General features: G+C 40.3%; 1 protein-coding gene and 1 long non-coding RNA gene across 2 annotated transcripts; both read left to right on the forward strand.

Moving 5' to 3' along the window:
* The first annotated feature begins 448 nt into the window (after positions 1 to 448).
* LOC113337518 lies at positions 449 to 14516 on the forward strand. The gene is made up of 2 exons (XM_026583187.1): positions 449 to 950; positions 13624 to 14516. Exons 1-2 carry the CDS (start codon positions 540 to 542, stop codon positions 14161 to 14163), a joined length of 951 nt encoding a protein of 316 aa, XP_026438972.1. The 5' UTR covers positions 449 to 539; the 3' UTR covers positions 14164 to 14516.
* LOC113337519 lies at positions 957 to 1816 on the forward strand. Its single transcript, XR_003354291.1, has 2 exons — positions 957 to 1473; positions 1576 to 1816. It is a non-coding gene; the product is annotated as an uncharacterized LOC113337519 (long non-coding RNA).
* Positions 14517 to 15297: the final 781 nt, after the last annotated feature.

A 15297-nucleotide genomic window follows, 5' to 3' on the forward strand; every position in this document is an offset into this window, starting at 1 on the left:
GTAATTGACTGTTTCTTTGGAATCGTAAACGCAATAATGCTTCTATATATCCTCCTTCAAGATATCCTGGGGCATTTGCTTTCTGGTCATGTCTAGCAATGTTCTATTTGCTTAAACATGTTAATAGAGATTCAACGATTGTAATCTTATCACGGTTAGCCGCTGGATCCAAACACCCTCCCTTAAATTTTTGTTCATGTGAAGAACACTCCATGTGGATACAGTGGACTACTGTACATTCTGTTATCTCAATAAACTTCTCTTACAATTAAAAAAAAAAAAAACGGATACAGTGGACTTTGTAGATGTGGACTTTTTCGTGATTGCTGAGCTGTATATATATTTATATACTAGCTACATCGAGATAAGGACGTATGATCAAACAAATTTCTATATATATCGTAGTGTTTAATTTTCTTATGGCCATCAAATACTTTTCACTGTTTACTTTCGATTCACTTAATAAGCAAGTGACACAACTGATCACGGAATATTTTCTTTCAATTTCGTTTCACAAAATTCTTGTCAAGTGATTAACTATGTCTTCGTGGTTTGACGATCCTAAGTTGTTTATATGTAATTCCGACGATACAGCATCGAATGGTTTTAACATATACAGGTGTTCGAAAGAACTCAATGGCACTATTGATGTATCAGATTTAGAATTTATAGGAAACGGTTTATCTGAACATCTCTCTTTGGGCGATAAAAAAGAAAGCGATTTTGACGCTTTACTAGCTTATCTTATTGATTTTTATGTTTGTTCTGGCTCAAATATATGGAGGATTGTAAACTGTCAAGGTTTGGCCATCATCTGGGAACAACCTAACTGCGACGAAGTCATCTGTTCCTGGTCCCGTGAACCATTAGACTCTCCTTATTATAATCTACTCGGTATTACTCCTCCAGTTGATGCTGAGAAAGAAGCTCTTAAGAGAAGAGTTTCTGATTTAGAATCAACTCTCGGAGCTGAAGTTCAAAGGAACAACAAAGATAAGAATACTCTTATTGGAGAGAAAGAAGATTTAAAGAAACAAATTTCTGAGTTGAAATCAAAACTCAAAGAGTGTTGTGGATCAGCTGATGAAAAACCATGGAAGAGTGATAATAGTTCTGTTCCTAATGATTGGGTTCCTTTCGAGGATCTTGATGTTCTAAATATTCCCAGGAATACTTCTTTGAAAATCAGCAAAGCACCAGGTGCACTGAAATTCGTTGAAGATAATACAACGAATGTTCGAGCGAGCCGTTTCCATGGAGGAATATATCTAGCGGCTGTGAACGTTGAAGAGTTGATCCCCGACAAAGATGAAGCACGATTCGATCCAAATATCTGGGGTTCGTATAAAGATGCGGGAACATCTTATGCAGCCCGTATGCTATCTGAGACGAAGATGTAGATTGACGCATAAAAGACGCGTTAATCTGTCTTCTTATCAGTGGGTCGAAGCTCCCATTTAAAGGAATTCAGAGGTTCATTCCTTTATTGTTCTAAGAAATGGCCTTCCATGCTATATTTATGTCTGACTTGTATTTTTATTTTCTCCATTGATTTTGTGTTTGATTTTGTTTCAGCTTCATTGGGGGTGTAAGATATTGAAAAATGAATTAAGGTGCCGGGTTCATGCCGCTAGTTGACGGATTCCTCGTGTAATAATTAATGCTCGAGTTTGCATCACCAAACTAATTAAACAGAAACATTTTTTATTTTATTTTTGTTATGCTGTTTGCTAATGTCGGATCGTGTGCACCAAACTATTGTTGTGCCCGGAAAGTTGTTAAGAAATTTCCAATGGATGTCTTCTTCAACCTAAAACTCCTTGTTTGAATCTCTACCAACTCCTTGAATGTATTTCGTTTACTTTAAACCCGTTTTTTGGATATTTTAATTGAAGTTCTTCTTCTTTTTTTTTTTTTGCTCGGTAATTGAAATTCATATTTTGATTAAACCTGTTTCTGGGGCATTGATTTCTGAATAAAAATGTTTCTTTTTGTGTCGAATAGATTTTGAAGGTTGAGATTAAGAGAGGCAATATTGTTCTCGGATTTGTTCATTTTGAGGGCATTTTCCAAAGTGCAAAACTGTGTTTGATCATCCACGTGAACGATCAAAATTTTTATTTTGCACATTGCCATAGAAACTGCCCTGAAGGTTAGTGGAATTATTACTAGATTGTTTTTTTTTTCTTTTTGAAATTAAGGAAAATTACATTTAGGTTCGCCACGTGTCGGACATAAAGGAAAGAAGTATGGCTAGAGAATCTCACTTAAAGATCCCAGTCAGGACTTGTCAATTCAAATGTCAGAATTATCTCGTCACCGATCAATCCCGCGAAGTATAAAAGGGATGCGAAGAGACTTACACGAAGAATCTAAATTAAAAAAGACCAAGTTAGAGTACCCAACAAGATATCAACGACGAAACAAAAAGGGCGAAGTACAATAACTTGGCAAAAAAGATAACCTGCGAAGTAAATATATTAGGGAGCAAGAAAAGAGACAGGTGTCCCGATAAACCCATGTGAATATAGCGAAAGCAGGGGGAAAACTTTATGAAAAATGACTTGGGCGAAGTATAAAGCACTCCCGAAAGAACTTGGCGAAGTAAAATGAACTGTACCCCATTAGGGTTGATTGGCCTATAATTAGAGGTCCTTGGGCAAGGCAAAGGGGATCATATTTTGGAGAGAGGAAAGAGCTTAGTGGAGAGAGTGGGATTAGGGTTTCCTTGCGTTCAAGAATTTGTACTTTGTTTCCTTAGAATTCATCAATAAAGATTTTCTAGTTTATATGATTTAAACATGTCCTAGATCTTGGATGTTTTCCTTTTGGGTGTACTACTGGATTTCCAGTAGTTACATTTTTCCATCCAGAAACAGGGAACTTAGATTGGGAATTCATCCTCATCTAAGGAGTGGAGAGAAGCTGAAGTTGTAGGAATAAGAGATTTTAGCAGTACACCTCTTTTAAGATTAGGGTTTAGAGGATAATTGATATTGAAACTAGGATAAGTTGATGACTAGAACACCAGATCGAGTGGCACACATGATAGCGACGAGGAGAAGCAAGCGATTGGAGGCCAAAAGAGGAGGAAGAATGGAAAGAGGAGGAACATCGGCTATAGGAGAAAGGCAAGGCGTGAAACAGCAGCGGACTGAGGAGGCTAACGAAGATAACTTCATAGAGGTTTCTGTACACACTTCCGACACGGACACCATTGCAGGAGAAGAGATGACTCATGAGAAAATGGAGGAGAATATCGATTAAGAAGACATGACGTTGGAGCAACTAAGGGAGACACTTCGCCTTGAAAGGGAACGAGATAGGGATCTAGCGGAGCAGCATGCCCGACTGACGAGACAAAACGCCAGGCTGATGCTGCAAAATCGCCAACTGAAAGAGGAAGCCGCAGCTGATGTCACGGATTCATAGGTGGACATGATATCATCAGGAGAAGAAGAGTTACGACGAAGGAGACATACCCGCAAGGACGATGGAGGAGAGCGAAGAAGGAGACGACGAAGAGAAAGCAGTGAAGAAAGAGAACTGAGAAGGGAATTGGAAATATCAAGTTGGGAAGATCAAAGGCGGAGGTATGAAGAAGAGCGGAGACATGAGGAGAATGAGAGGAGTCAAGGAGATGAGATGAGAGACAACGCGAATTCGATCGGAGGAATGAGGAAGAAATGAGACGCGGTGAAGGAAGGCTCAGCGTGATGAGAGGTGGCCGTCGGGAAGAAAATGGAGGGAAACTGAACCAGGAAGTCTTGGATGAGCTGCGAGATATGAGGACGTTGATAAAAAAATTCGCGAAGAGGCGGCAGAGTGCATCTGGCATAGGCAATAGAAGAGGCCGATAAATCTCCGTTTACCTATGAGATAATGTACGCTGACATCCCAGAGAAATGTGTACTGCCAACGCTTCCGAGCATATTCAGCGGATCCGAAAGTGTTGTGCAGCACTTGAAACAATATACTCTTTCGTTGATCCAATGGGGACGAAATGATGCGGTACTTTGTCGATATTTCCCCGCGATCTTGGCCGGGGAAGCATTGGCTTGGTTCGACGGGCTACCAGAAAGATCAATTTCGTCGTTTAAAGACTTACAGAGAATACTCCTAACCACTTACATCACTAAAAATATGTTGAGGCTGGGGATTGAGACTCTATTCAATTTAAGGAGGAGACCTACGGAAAGCCTGCGAGGAATGGTAACGAGGTGGAGGACGGTATGCAGCGAGCTTGCAGGAAGAGTTGACGAGAAAAATTTCATCCTAGCTTTCGTGAACGCGTTGATCCAAACTGATCTGTTATACACTCAAATATTCATTATTCGCAACTATTTGACAATGAATGAATTAAGAGAGTACCAAGAGGAGTACATAGCGTTAGAAGAAAAACAGAGGCAAGTCAGCGAAGCAGCACTAATTCCAGCGAAGGAATGGAATTCAAGGTTATTACCAAGGGTAGTACATGTCGTGGAAAATGATCCAAAATATGAAAAGGGAGAGTCATCGACTCTAGTCCCGGCAAAGTTAGTAGCTGTATCAAGTGGAGATCAATAGTGGATCGATCAACAAATATATGAGGAGTCAAGACGAAGGAATTATGAGCCACGAAGCTACAACACGGGATATCAACAAAGAAACAACCAAGGGCCCATATTTGGAGAGCGAAGACCAAATGCACCAACTTTTGAAGACATAAAGCTCCATAGGCTTAACACAACTGTGGAAAAGGTATGAGAGGAAATAGTATTAATAGAGGAGATCCCACCACCACCTAATTTGGGAAGAGAGCCACCTCAGGGAACTAGGAGTCATGAGTTCTGTAGATATCATCGCTTTCATGGGAATCATACAAATGATTGTCGAAACATTCGAAGAATTATACTTTGTTTGATAGAGCAGGGAAAACTCGCGGATTTCCTAGAAAATTATGTACCACCACCACCACCACCTCGTGACAATCAGCAGGTATACCGAATTGAAATAGATCGAGGAGAAAAAGGTCCGAATTATAATACGATAATACATGCAGCGAAGAGTATTCAAAATTTCCATAACAACATACTCAAGAGAGTACATAAGAGGGACTTCGAAGGAAACGAAATATTCAGCATCAATACGAAGGAGCCGTTAGAGGAATGGAAAAAAAGAGAAATAACTTTCTCATCAAAGGATGCACCTGAAGGAGTAAATTCACACACAAACCCTTTGGTTATAACCCTGAATTTTTGGAAATACTCAAGATGGGAAGAAGATCAAGCCGAGAAAGCAAAAATCTGGGCAATTGACATAATCTTGGTGGATACGGGTAGCTCGGTTGACATACTCTTTTATCATACATTTATAACTATGGGATATAAGGACTCGGATTTAACGGGGTTGCGTCTAAACAAAAGGGAGAGATAGTTGTAAAGATATTAGCTGGCGAGCTGGAAACGAAAGTCACGGTTTGCGTGATAGACATAGACTCACCTTACAATTCTCTTATAGGAAGACCATGGATACACGGGATAAAATAAATTGTATCTACATATCATCAGGCCATACGGTTTCCTATACCGAGTGCAATTGGCGAAATAAGGGGAGATCTTAAGGATGCACAAGATTGTATTAAAAAGGATGTCCATAACTATGAGGAGAAAATAAGGAAGAAAATAGAAGAAAAAAAAAGAAGGCATGCGAAGAAAGAAGAGCAGAGCGGTTGATGGTATTCACAATTGGGATAAGTGAAGAGCTAGTTGCAACGCAGAAAGACGTAGAAGGGGCGGAGAAAACAACGATGGACGGCAAGAAGAACCGCGAGATGACTCCAGAAAAGGGAAGCCAAGCTGAAATAAAGCAAAGCGGAAAGGCGAAAAACGGAAAAACGGCTGAAGAAAGTGAGGTAACGAGAATAGAGAAAGAAATCCCTGTCATAAAGGAAAAACGAACCCCGCGAGGAGAAGCAAAGAAAAACACCTCCAAGCGCAAAAAAGCATCGATACAAGAGGTTGAGGAAAGCGTCGAATTACGTGATTCTCTAGATAAGGAGGAAAAGGCTTGCGAAGAAGAAGAGATGAAACGATTAAAGAAAGAACTCTATGAAGAAAGACGAAAGAAGGAAGATTTGGTGAGGGAGCGTATAAGGTTGGAAAGGCAAAATGAGAAACTTTTAATTAAGAACAATCATATAAAAGGGAATCAAGTGGAAAATAATGCACAAATAGGAAAATATGCTCCATAAAGGGCATTAACAACTGAAGGACGTCACGAATACCGGCGAGAAAACAAGGGACGAGGAGAAAAAAATAAACGGGAAGATCTAAAAAGAGCCATAGAGAATATGAGAAGGGAATTCCGAGAAAGAGAGTATCTAATGCAGCAATCAATGATGGCCGGTGGGAAAAGGAACAATATCCCAGTGACAAAAAAGACAACCGGACTGCAGCCAGAAATGATGAACAAATGTGCGAAAAACGAACCATGCAAGCCGGAAATAGCGGCACTGTTCTCGTTAAAGCAAAGGGAAGTAAAAGTTTACGAAGTGAACTAAAAGGAAGGATTTCAGAGGAAGATTTAGTGCGCTCGTTCATTTATGTGCTGTCAACTAGGTAGCCATGATTTCCGACTTTGTTCAAGATCAAGAACGAAGTGAAAATGAGGGAGTTGAAAATATATATATCAATCTGAGCACATTCGTATGGAAGAAGAACACTGATAATCGAGGAAGTATCGTAGGAACAGGATGAATGTAGTTATGTTAATCTACCAATTGATAATGTATCAAATTTTCAAAAGAATAGAAATGAAATTTTTATGAATCGTATCATGAATATGAATTTTCAAACTTACAAGATAACCAAAGGAAAATGATACCTCACATTAGGAGACAAATAAGATTCACGAAGTAGACAGTTTCTAGGAAAACTTAAAACCTTCGCCTAGGAAGGCTGAGAATCCACGGCATGCACCCTAGTTCGCATGAAAATGCAATAGGAAAGACCTAATGCATGTCATGAAAAACTCTCAGAGAGAAATCTAGGGGCAATTATAAGACCTATCCGCCGAGGGTCCCTTTTATGATGGCCTTCGGTAAGGGGTGCAGAAATATGACCAAGACGCTGACGTATTCGGTTGAGCTGCGGGTGCCTGGGACGTCTGGAGCGTTACCGGACATGTCCGTATGGCAAGTCTTTGATACAATGCACTCGATCCCAAAGAAACCTCACTTCGGGTGTAACTTCGTAATCCTAAACCATATCGGCGAAGGTGATAAGAAGTCACGAAAACAACTGAATGTCGTAATAACTGGATGGGAGGATACCAACATGCATGTTAGGGTTAACCTCCTTGAAGGGGAAATCAGGGGGAATATAAAGGGATGACACCCTCCAGATTAGGGAGCTGTGTGACCAAAAAAGACGGCAATGTCATGGGAATGACTAGACCTGTCGCATTATCGCGAGATGGGGAAAAATAAATGTTAAGGCGAGGTTGATGGATTATTATTCGAAAGGGTAGTAAGCGCATGAGACTTCGCCGAATTAAAATCCTTAAAGAAGGATGAGTCACAATAAGACCTTAATTAGGAGGCGCAGTAAGACCTTATATAAAGTAACATGTAACAATCAGAAAGTAAATAAGGACTAACTACAACGAGACACTTGATGAATTCCAAAAAGAAAAGAAGGCAGATAACAAATCTAGCGAGATTCAAAATTTGTAAAGCCGCAATAAAGGCAAAGCAACCAAGGGAAAGTTATAGTTTGACTTGTACGACCTCTCCTTGATCGGATAATGCTCAACAAGAACAAGAGGCAAGTATATACTTTTACATTTTATGTTCTTCTTTAGCATTATCCTCGCAAGACTCAGCGTTCCTCCAAAATAAGACCCTGTCAAGAAAGGCAAAGGCAAGAGCAAGTGAAACAAGGAAGTTGAAGAGGGAGACAATGTGAGAAGCGTGGACGAAATTCAATATATGACGCGGCGAAGATGCCTAGTGGACCCCAAGGGAAGGAAGGAGCTCGCAAGATTCAAAGCTTATAGATGCACAATTGGGGAGGTATGGATTAACTTTACGCCATACCTCGGAAATACACAAAAGAATAAGAGGAAAGTATATACTTTAAACTTCATTATTCTTTTGAGTATTTCCTCGGCAAGTATATACTTGACGAAATAAAAAATCATAATATTGACACAAGATTCAATCAAAAGATCACCCAAAGAAATTAAGATGTTTTGCCCCCCAAGCTTGGGAGCGCCCAGAAAGATAAACTGTTTCCAAGATAGTTAAGCATAAAACTAAAATGTGAAGGAAGAAAAACTAAGGTTTTTGTTGAAGTGGAACGTCGTCAAAGATAACATCACCCGCTCCACCAAGACCAGCACCAGTACTAGCAGAGGCACCCCTGGACTCTTCCTCCTCGACTTTCGCCTCGTCGATCTTCTGTTCCTCGCCATCTTCACTAAGCCTCTCTTATTCGCAAGAGATGATCCTATCGTCCTTCTGTTGCTCGTCGTTGGAGAACACCTCCAGAGGAAAAGAAGTATTAGGAAGGCCATGCTCGTCGCAGAAATTACCAAAAAGAGAAACCATATAGTTCTGAGTGTTCTTGGGAGCTAACTTTGCTACCTTTACAGAAGTTTCAATCATCTCGTCCATGTCAGCATTCAAATCACTGACCTCACTCTTCAGGCGAGAAACCTCTGTGTGAAATTCATCCCTTTCGCGGGAAAGGCGAAGGACTTGGCTCTTATGACGATCTTCGGATTTTGCAAAACCAAACAAAACTACATCAAAAACTAGAAGTTTGACATAATCAATAGTATTCCGTATTGCACCTAAAGCTACCTTCCATTTGCAAGATAGTGGTGTTCAAGGTTTCTTGGACGTCGGTATGCAAATGATCCAGCCTAGAGATCGTTAGATCCGACTCGTGAAGTTGAACACATAACTCGTGGTAGGCATTGTCCCAACCTTTACCATGACCGTACTTTGAGGTATCTTTGTTAGATTGAGTGACAAGAGCGCCCTTGTTCTTGCGATAATCTGCGGACTTGGCTTGAGAAGAAGATTTGATAGACCTCGGACGAGATGAGTTTTCCAACTGAGCTTGAAGAAGTTCCACTTTCTTCTTCAGACAGTCGATCTCTTCGTTAAACCAGCTACCTTGTTACGAGATTTGCGAAGATCAACCACGACTTTAGCTTTACTATTGATCACGTGCTCGTTATCTTTTTCCAATCTCCTATAGGCAGCTAATGACGAGGAATGAAGGTTCCTCGAAGTAGTGAGGGAATTGTTGAACCGTTGAAGTTCAAACTTAAGACGCTCATTATCGTCGTGAAGATGATAATTTAATTCCTCGTTACGAGAACAATCAATAGACAGGCGGTCCACTTGTGAAAAAAGAGTCTCGACCTTCTCATTCAAAATCAGGTTCTCGGACACATATCAATCATTTTGGGTCACGAGGTTCAGATTCTCAGCACGAATATCTTCTAGAGAGGCGTATGCTTCGGAGGAATCCATTTGGCGTTGCATACAGTGAGCTTGACGAAATATAAAATAAGAAAATAACAAAAGTAAAAGCAAAGGCAAAGAACGATTCCGCGAGGGGAGTGAACTTACTTAGAAGTTTCTCTATCTTCTGACTCTTCTTGTTGGAATGCTCTTTTTCCTCTTGAATATCCTTTGTCAAAACTTTGATTTGAGCCTCGTCCCTTTTTGATTTCTCACGAACAAGTCTAATTTCCACGAGGCTGGCCATGTGACGGTGGACCTCCTTCGAATTGTAGAATCGAAACTCAAGAGATAAACCTCGGGACATAAAGAAGGCATAACGGGAAAAGCATAAAAGTCTCACCTGGTTCATTAAAGTTGAATGTTGTTGGAGAGACAAGTTCATGGAGGCATTTAGCAGTACATATGATTCTTGAGAAAGGAAGTCATCAAAACTAAAGGTCACCAGGGATTCTAAGGCACGAGACCTCGTGGATGGGTCTTCGCGAGCTTTGTCGTAGACCTCTTGGAGAAAATTCATGTCTGGATCATAGAGAGGGTTAGACAGCACCGTCGGAGCCTCCTGCTTCTTCTTCTCGCCGGTAGAGGAATCCTCGGTAGACTTCTTCGGACGCTCAACCTTGGGATGAACATGAGGATCAGCTATTTTGGGAGAAGGAGTTGTGCGAGGCTGAGAAGGTTGAAGCCTAGGAGGAGTAGAAAGACTTGTAAGAATGAGAAAACTTGAAACTGCGGTCAAAGCAGCCAGATCCAAGACCTTTCGTTGCCTTTTGGACCCACCAGAAGGGGGGACACCAGTCTGCGAAATAACAAATTCAGCACGAAAGATGGCTAAAAGGATGGAATATGCGAAGTAACAATAATGACGAAGTAAAGATACCTGAGAAGAAGTAGGAGGTGGAACAAGATGATCACGCCTTTTTCGTCCCTTAGTTGACTCATGAACAGGTTGCTTCGCAAGGAGAGTGTCATCCTGTGAAGAATAGAAGGTTAGAATTTAAAGATATCACGAGAGCAAAATAATAGGCGAGGTAGATACCTGTTTGGGAGTTAAAGACTCGGAAGTAACAACCTTTCCCTTGGACGTCTTGAGAAGACCAGCGACATGCATCACGAACTGAAAGAAAAGGGGGAACATAAGAACGATTCGGGCCCCGAAACGAGATAAATCATAAGAAAGAAAGTCATACCTCGGCTGGCACAAACCACCGAAATTTCCAAGGATCGCAACCAGCGAGATGGCAATGTTTAGGAAGAGGGCCTTGGGGAGGAGCCCCCTTTTCAAAAAAACCAAAAACAAAAGGGCCACCAACCACCAGAGGAAACATCGCCCAATCATCATCACAAGAGAGGAGAACTTGGGAATCCACATCTACAAAAGAGCTTTGGTCGGCGCCACAACAAAATTTAGAACAAGATCAATGCCCCACTCCTGGTACTCTCTCATGCTGGCGAATTTAGCTGAGTAGTTGGTCACGAAAGAGTCCACATTAAAGTCGCGAGAATCGAATTCTTCTGCTACTAAGGGAACTTGCGAAGTACCATTACCTGAGTGAACCCTAAACTCGTTGGAGATGCGAATTGCATTACCAGAGAGTTGAAAAACTCCACACTGCAGCTTACTTAGAATCTCAAAAAAGATGGGGTTATAAGGGTCGTAAAGACGGAAAGATAATCCAGCCCTCAATTGGCCCACAGTAACGATCATCTTGTCGGCCGTCCAAGTATCCGACTGAATCCATCTGTAATTCAGTTCCATGTCCTGAGTAGCAGTAACAGATGGACTCACAGAAGAATCAACAACGGGAGTTAGGGTTAAACCTATCTTTTGAAAATCCGCTTGGAATTCCTCAAAGGATTTGAGTGACGCAGTTGTGGAAACCTTCTTGGGAGCCATGGTAACAAAAAGAGAGTAGGAGGTCGACAAGGGTAGCAAAAATGGCAGAAGATGAAGAAAGTGCAAAAACCAGATAAACAAAGAGCAAAGAGAGGAATAGTAGGAAAAGAAACCCCAGACCTAAGTCAAGATGAATATAAATAGCGTTGAGAAGATGACTGGCTCAGCGGGTTGACGACACGTTCGAGGTATACTAACCGGCAATAGACGGTTACCCAGAGAACGTGGTCACGTGGAGGCAGGAAAGTGGAGAACGTGGCGGAAAGGGAATCCAAAGCGGTTCTTATTCCATTCTCAAACGACTCGAATAAAATAAGAAAAGGCAAAATGTGGGTACACGAAATAGGTTCGCCACGTGTCGGACATAAAGGGAAGAAGTATGGCTAGAGAATCTCACTTAAAGATCCCAGTCAGGAACTTGTCAATTCAAATGTCAGAGTTACCTCGCCACCTATCAATCCTGCGAAGTACAAAAGGGATGCGAAGAGACTTACACGAAGAATCTAAGTTACGAAAGACCAAATTAGAGTACCCAACAAGATATCAACGACGAAACAGAAAGGGCGAAGTACAATAACTTGGCAAAAAAGACAACCCGCGAAGTAAATATATTGGGGAGCAAGAAAAGAGACAGGTGTCCCGACAAATCCATGTGAACATAGCGAAAGAAGGGGAAAACCTTTATGGAAAATGACATGGGAGAAATATAAAGCACTCCGAAAGAACTTGGTGAAGTAAAATGAGAGTTGTACCCCATTAGGGTTGATTGGCCTATAAATAGAGGTCCTTGGGAAAAGCAAAAGGGGTCGGATTTTGGAGAGAGAAAAGAGCTTAGTAGAGAGAGTGAGATTAGAGTTTCTTTGTGTTCAAGAATTTGTACTTTGTTTTCGTAGAATTCATCAATAAAGATTTTCTAGTTTATACGATTTAAACATGTCTTAGATCTTGGTTGTTTTCCTTTTGGGTGTACTACTGAATTTCGATTAGTTACACACACCTTGATCAAATTAGGCTATAATAACGTGCATACTAAAGAGATTAGACTTGGTTACTCCATGAAAACATAAGTATGCTTTACATTTGCATCGGTTCATGAAATATCTTTTTTTTGTACCAGTGAGTGCAAGTCTTACAAATTAGGATCCACGCATTGTCTCCACTTGCCATGGTGCTAGTCTTGGAGATTTTTAGCTGCTGTAACACCAGAATTAACCACTTATTGAGTGGTTAATACTATCTGAACGTGCATGCTGATTCCTCATCTGGTGCTGAGTTTATTGAGCCAAGAATAATAAACGACAACTTTATTGCATTACTTATCTGAATATTCTTATTATCTAGCTATCTGTTACTCAAAAGTAAGTAAATATGTTTTGTCCATACTAAGAAGCCGCGTCTAGGCGGTAAGGCCGTTTATATGTTCACATGTGAACCCTGAACCATGAACGTTAAAATAAGATGCCATTAATTGTAAGTTTAAATATTAGGCGAAAATGTAAAACCATATATCATGTGTGTGCTTACACATTCCAAAGCCTCTTGCCATATCTAATTGCCATTTGCCAAGCTAGGTAGTGGGTATGGACTACTTCAAAGTAAACGCCCAGACAAAAAAGTCTCGTTTAGAATAATAATGCACCGGCCGGCCGATAGCAGTTAAGATTGGTACGTAATGTGATGTCTACGCTACACCTAATTAAGCACCCTGGATTACTTGAACTTTGTTAAGGGCATCAAATATTTTTCACTCTTTTGATCACAGAATACTTATATTATTGTTACTATTTTCTTTCAAATCTTCCTATACGCAAGTTTCTTCTCAACTATGTCGTGGTATCAAGATCCTCAGATGTTTATATGTAATGCCTACAATACAGCATCGCATGGTTTTAACGTATACAGGTGTAAGAAAGATCCTAGCGGCCCTGTTCATGTATCAGATTTACAACGTATCTCTTCCGGCATTCAGAAAGGAAGCGATTTTGATTCTTTATTAGCTTATCTCATTAATTTCTTTATTCGTTCTGGTTCAACAACATGGAGGATCGTGAACTGTCAAGGATTGTCCATCATCTGGGAACAAACAACCAGCAATGGAGTCATCTGTTCCTGGTCTCGTGAACCGCTAGACTCGCCTTATTATCATCTCCCCGGTATTACTCCACCAGTTGATAATGAGAAAGAAGCTCTTAAGAGAAGAATTGCTGATTTACTAGCAGAAATTTCACCCCTCGTAGTTGAAGTTCAAAGGAACAACGAAGACAAGAACACTCTTATCAACGAGAAAAAATCTGTGGAGAAAATAAATTCTGAGCTAAAAGCAAGAAATTCAACTCTGGAAGCTGATCTCCAAAGGGAAAAAAATGAGAAACGAGATTTAGAGAAACAAGTTTCTGATTTGAAATCAAAACTGAAAAAGGGTGGTGGTGGATCAGCCGGTGAACAACCATGGAAGAGTGGTAAAGGTACTGTTCCTGATAATTGGGTTCCTTTCGAGGAACTTGATGTTCTAAATATTCCGAGAAATACTTCTTTGAAAATGATCAAAGCATCAGGTGCACTGAAGATTGTTGAAGATAAAACGTTTACAACGAATGTCCATGCGAGTCATTTCTATCGAGGAGTATATCTAGAGGCTGTGAACGTTGAGGAGTTGATTCCTAACAAACATGAAGCAAGATTCGATCCAGCTATCTGGTATTTGTATAAAAATGGAGGAACATTTTATGCAGCCCGTAAGCTATTTTGAAGCCTACATGACATGCATGTTCATCTGTCTTGTGATCAGCGGGTGGAAGCCACCATTGAAAATAATTCACAGGTTTATCAATTGGTGTTCTAGGTAATTACGGCCTTGTATGCTTCTTGATGTAGAAATAAAATTCCTTCCGGTTTGTATTTGAATTTGTTTATGTTTAATTTGAAGTGGTAAGTTGTTGTAATGCCTCTTCGAACTTGTATAAGCTCTCTTGCGTCCCTTCATGTTTACTATTATCTACCTCTTGCCAGGGTCAGGCTGCTAGCTGACTGATTCATCTAGTGCTGGATTCATAAACTATCACAGTGGACATTGTATATATGGTGTTTAGCTGTTTTGATAAATTTTGATTCATCATTTTCTCTTATGCTTATCAGATTCTTCCATTATGAACCTTGATTGATGTTTTAGTGGTCCTTTACTATTAGAATATGTGCAATAAAAAGAGATGGGGGCAATAAATTATAATCCTGCTTCAGGGAACAAGTTTCTCAGGAACGGCCCTGCTTCTACACACGCCAGTGGCTTCACTTCATCTCGGCGCTTGATGATCAACCGCACACTTCTTGCCCATAGTGCAGAATCACGTTTGCCCATTTCTTTTTCATAGAGCAGAATCACGTTTGCCCATTTCTTTTCCATAGAACAATTTACCTGACACAACAAAAAAATTGTTTTGTACATTGCCATAGGAATTTCGCTTATGTTGACTTAGACAAGTATATACCACGGCCGCTGGAGTTGAAAAAACTTCCTGTGAAAAAATTTTGTTATATGAAGTGTGAACATCGATGTGGATACATAAATTATCACAACCAACGCGGATGTAGACTTTTTATTGTCATTGTTGTGCTGTATATAGAGATATTTATTTATATAACACGTGGAGATAAGCACTATATATATATATCGTAGTCTTTAATTTTGTCAAGGCCATCAAAAAAATTTCACTCTTTTAATTTCTTCCGATTGTTTCAGCAATCGCGGATTATTTTTCATATCCTTATAATATTGCCATTTTCTTTCGACTTCTATTCACAAGTTCTCGTCACACTGAGCAATTATGTCGTGGTTTCAAGATCCGACGTTATTTATAGTAAATACCCAATTTAGAGCATCGGATGG

This window comes from Papaver somniferum, unplaced genomic scaffold (assembly GCF_003573695.1).
Source record: "Papaver somniferum cultivar HN1 unplaced genomic scaffold, ASM357369v1 unplaced-scaffold_160, whole genome shotgun sequence".
NCBI classification, from domain to species: Eukaryota; Viridiplantae; Streptophyta; class Magnoliopsida; order Ranunculales; family Papaveraceae; genus Papaver; species Papaver somniferum.

Bases quoted from the DNA above. Each gene is read 5' to 3' on its own strand.
- LOC113337518 (XM_026583187.1), top strand. From the start codon at position 540: ATGTCTTCGTGGTTTGACGATCCTAAGTTGTTTATATGTAATTCCGAC. The intron at 951-13,623 runs TTAGAATCAACT...AGAATTGCTGAT, and splicing joins TTAAGAGAAGAGTTTCTGAT to TTACTAGCAGAAATTTCACC.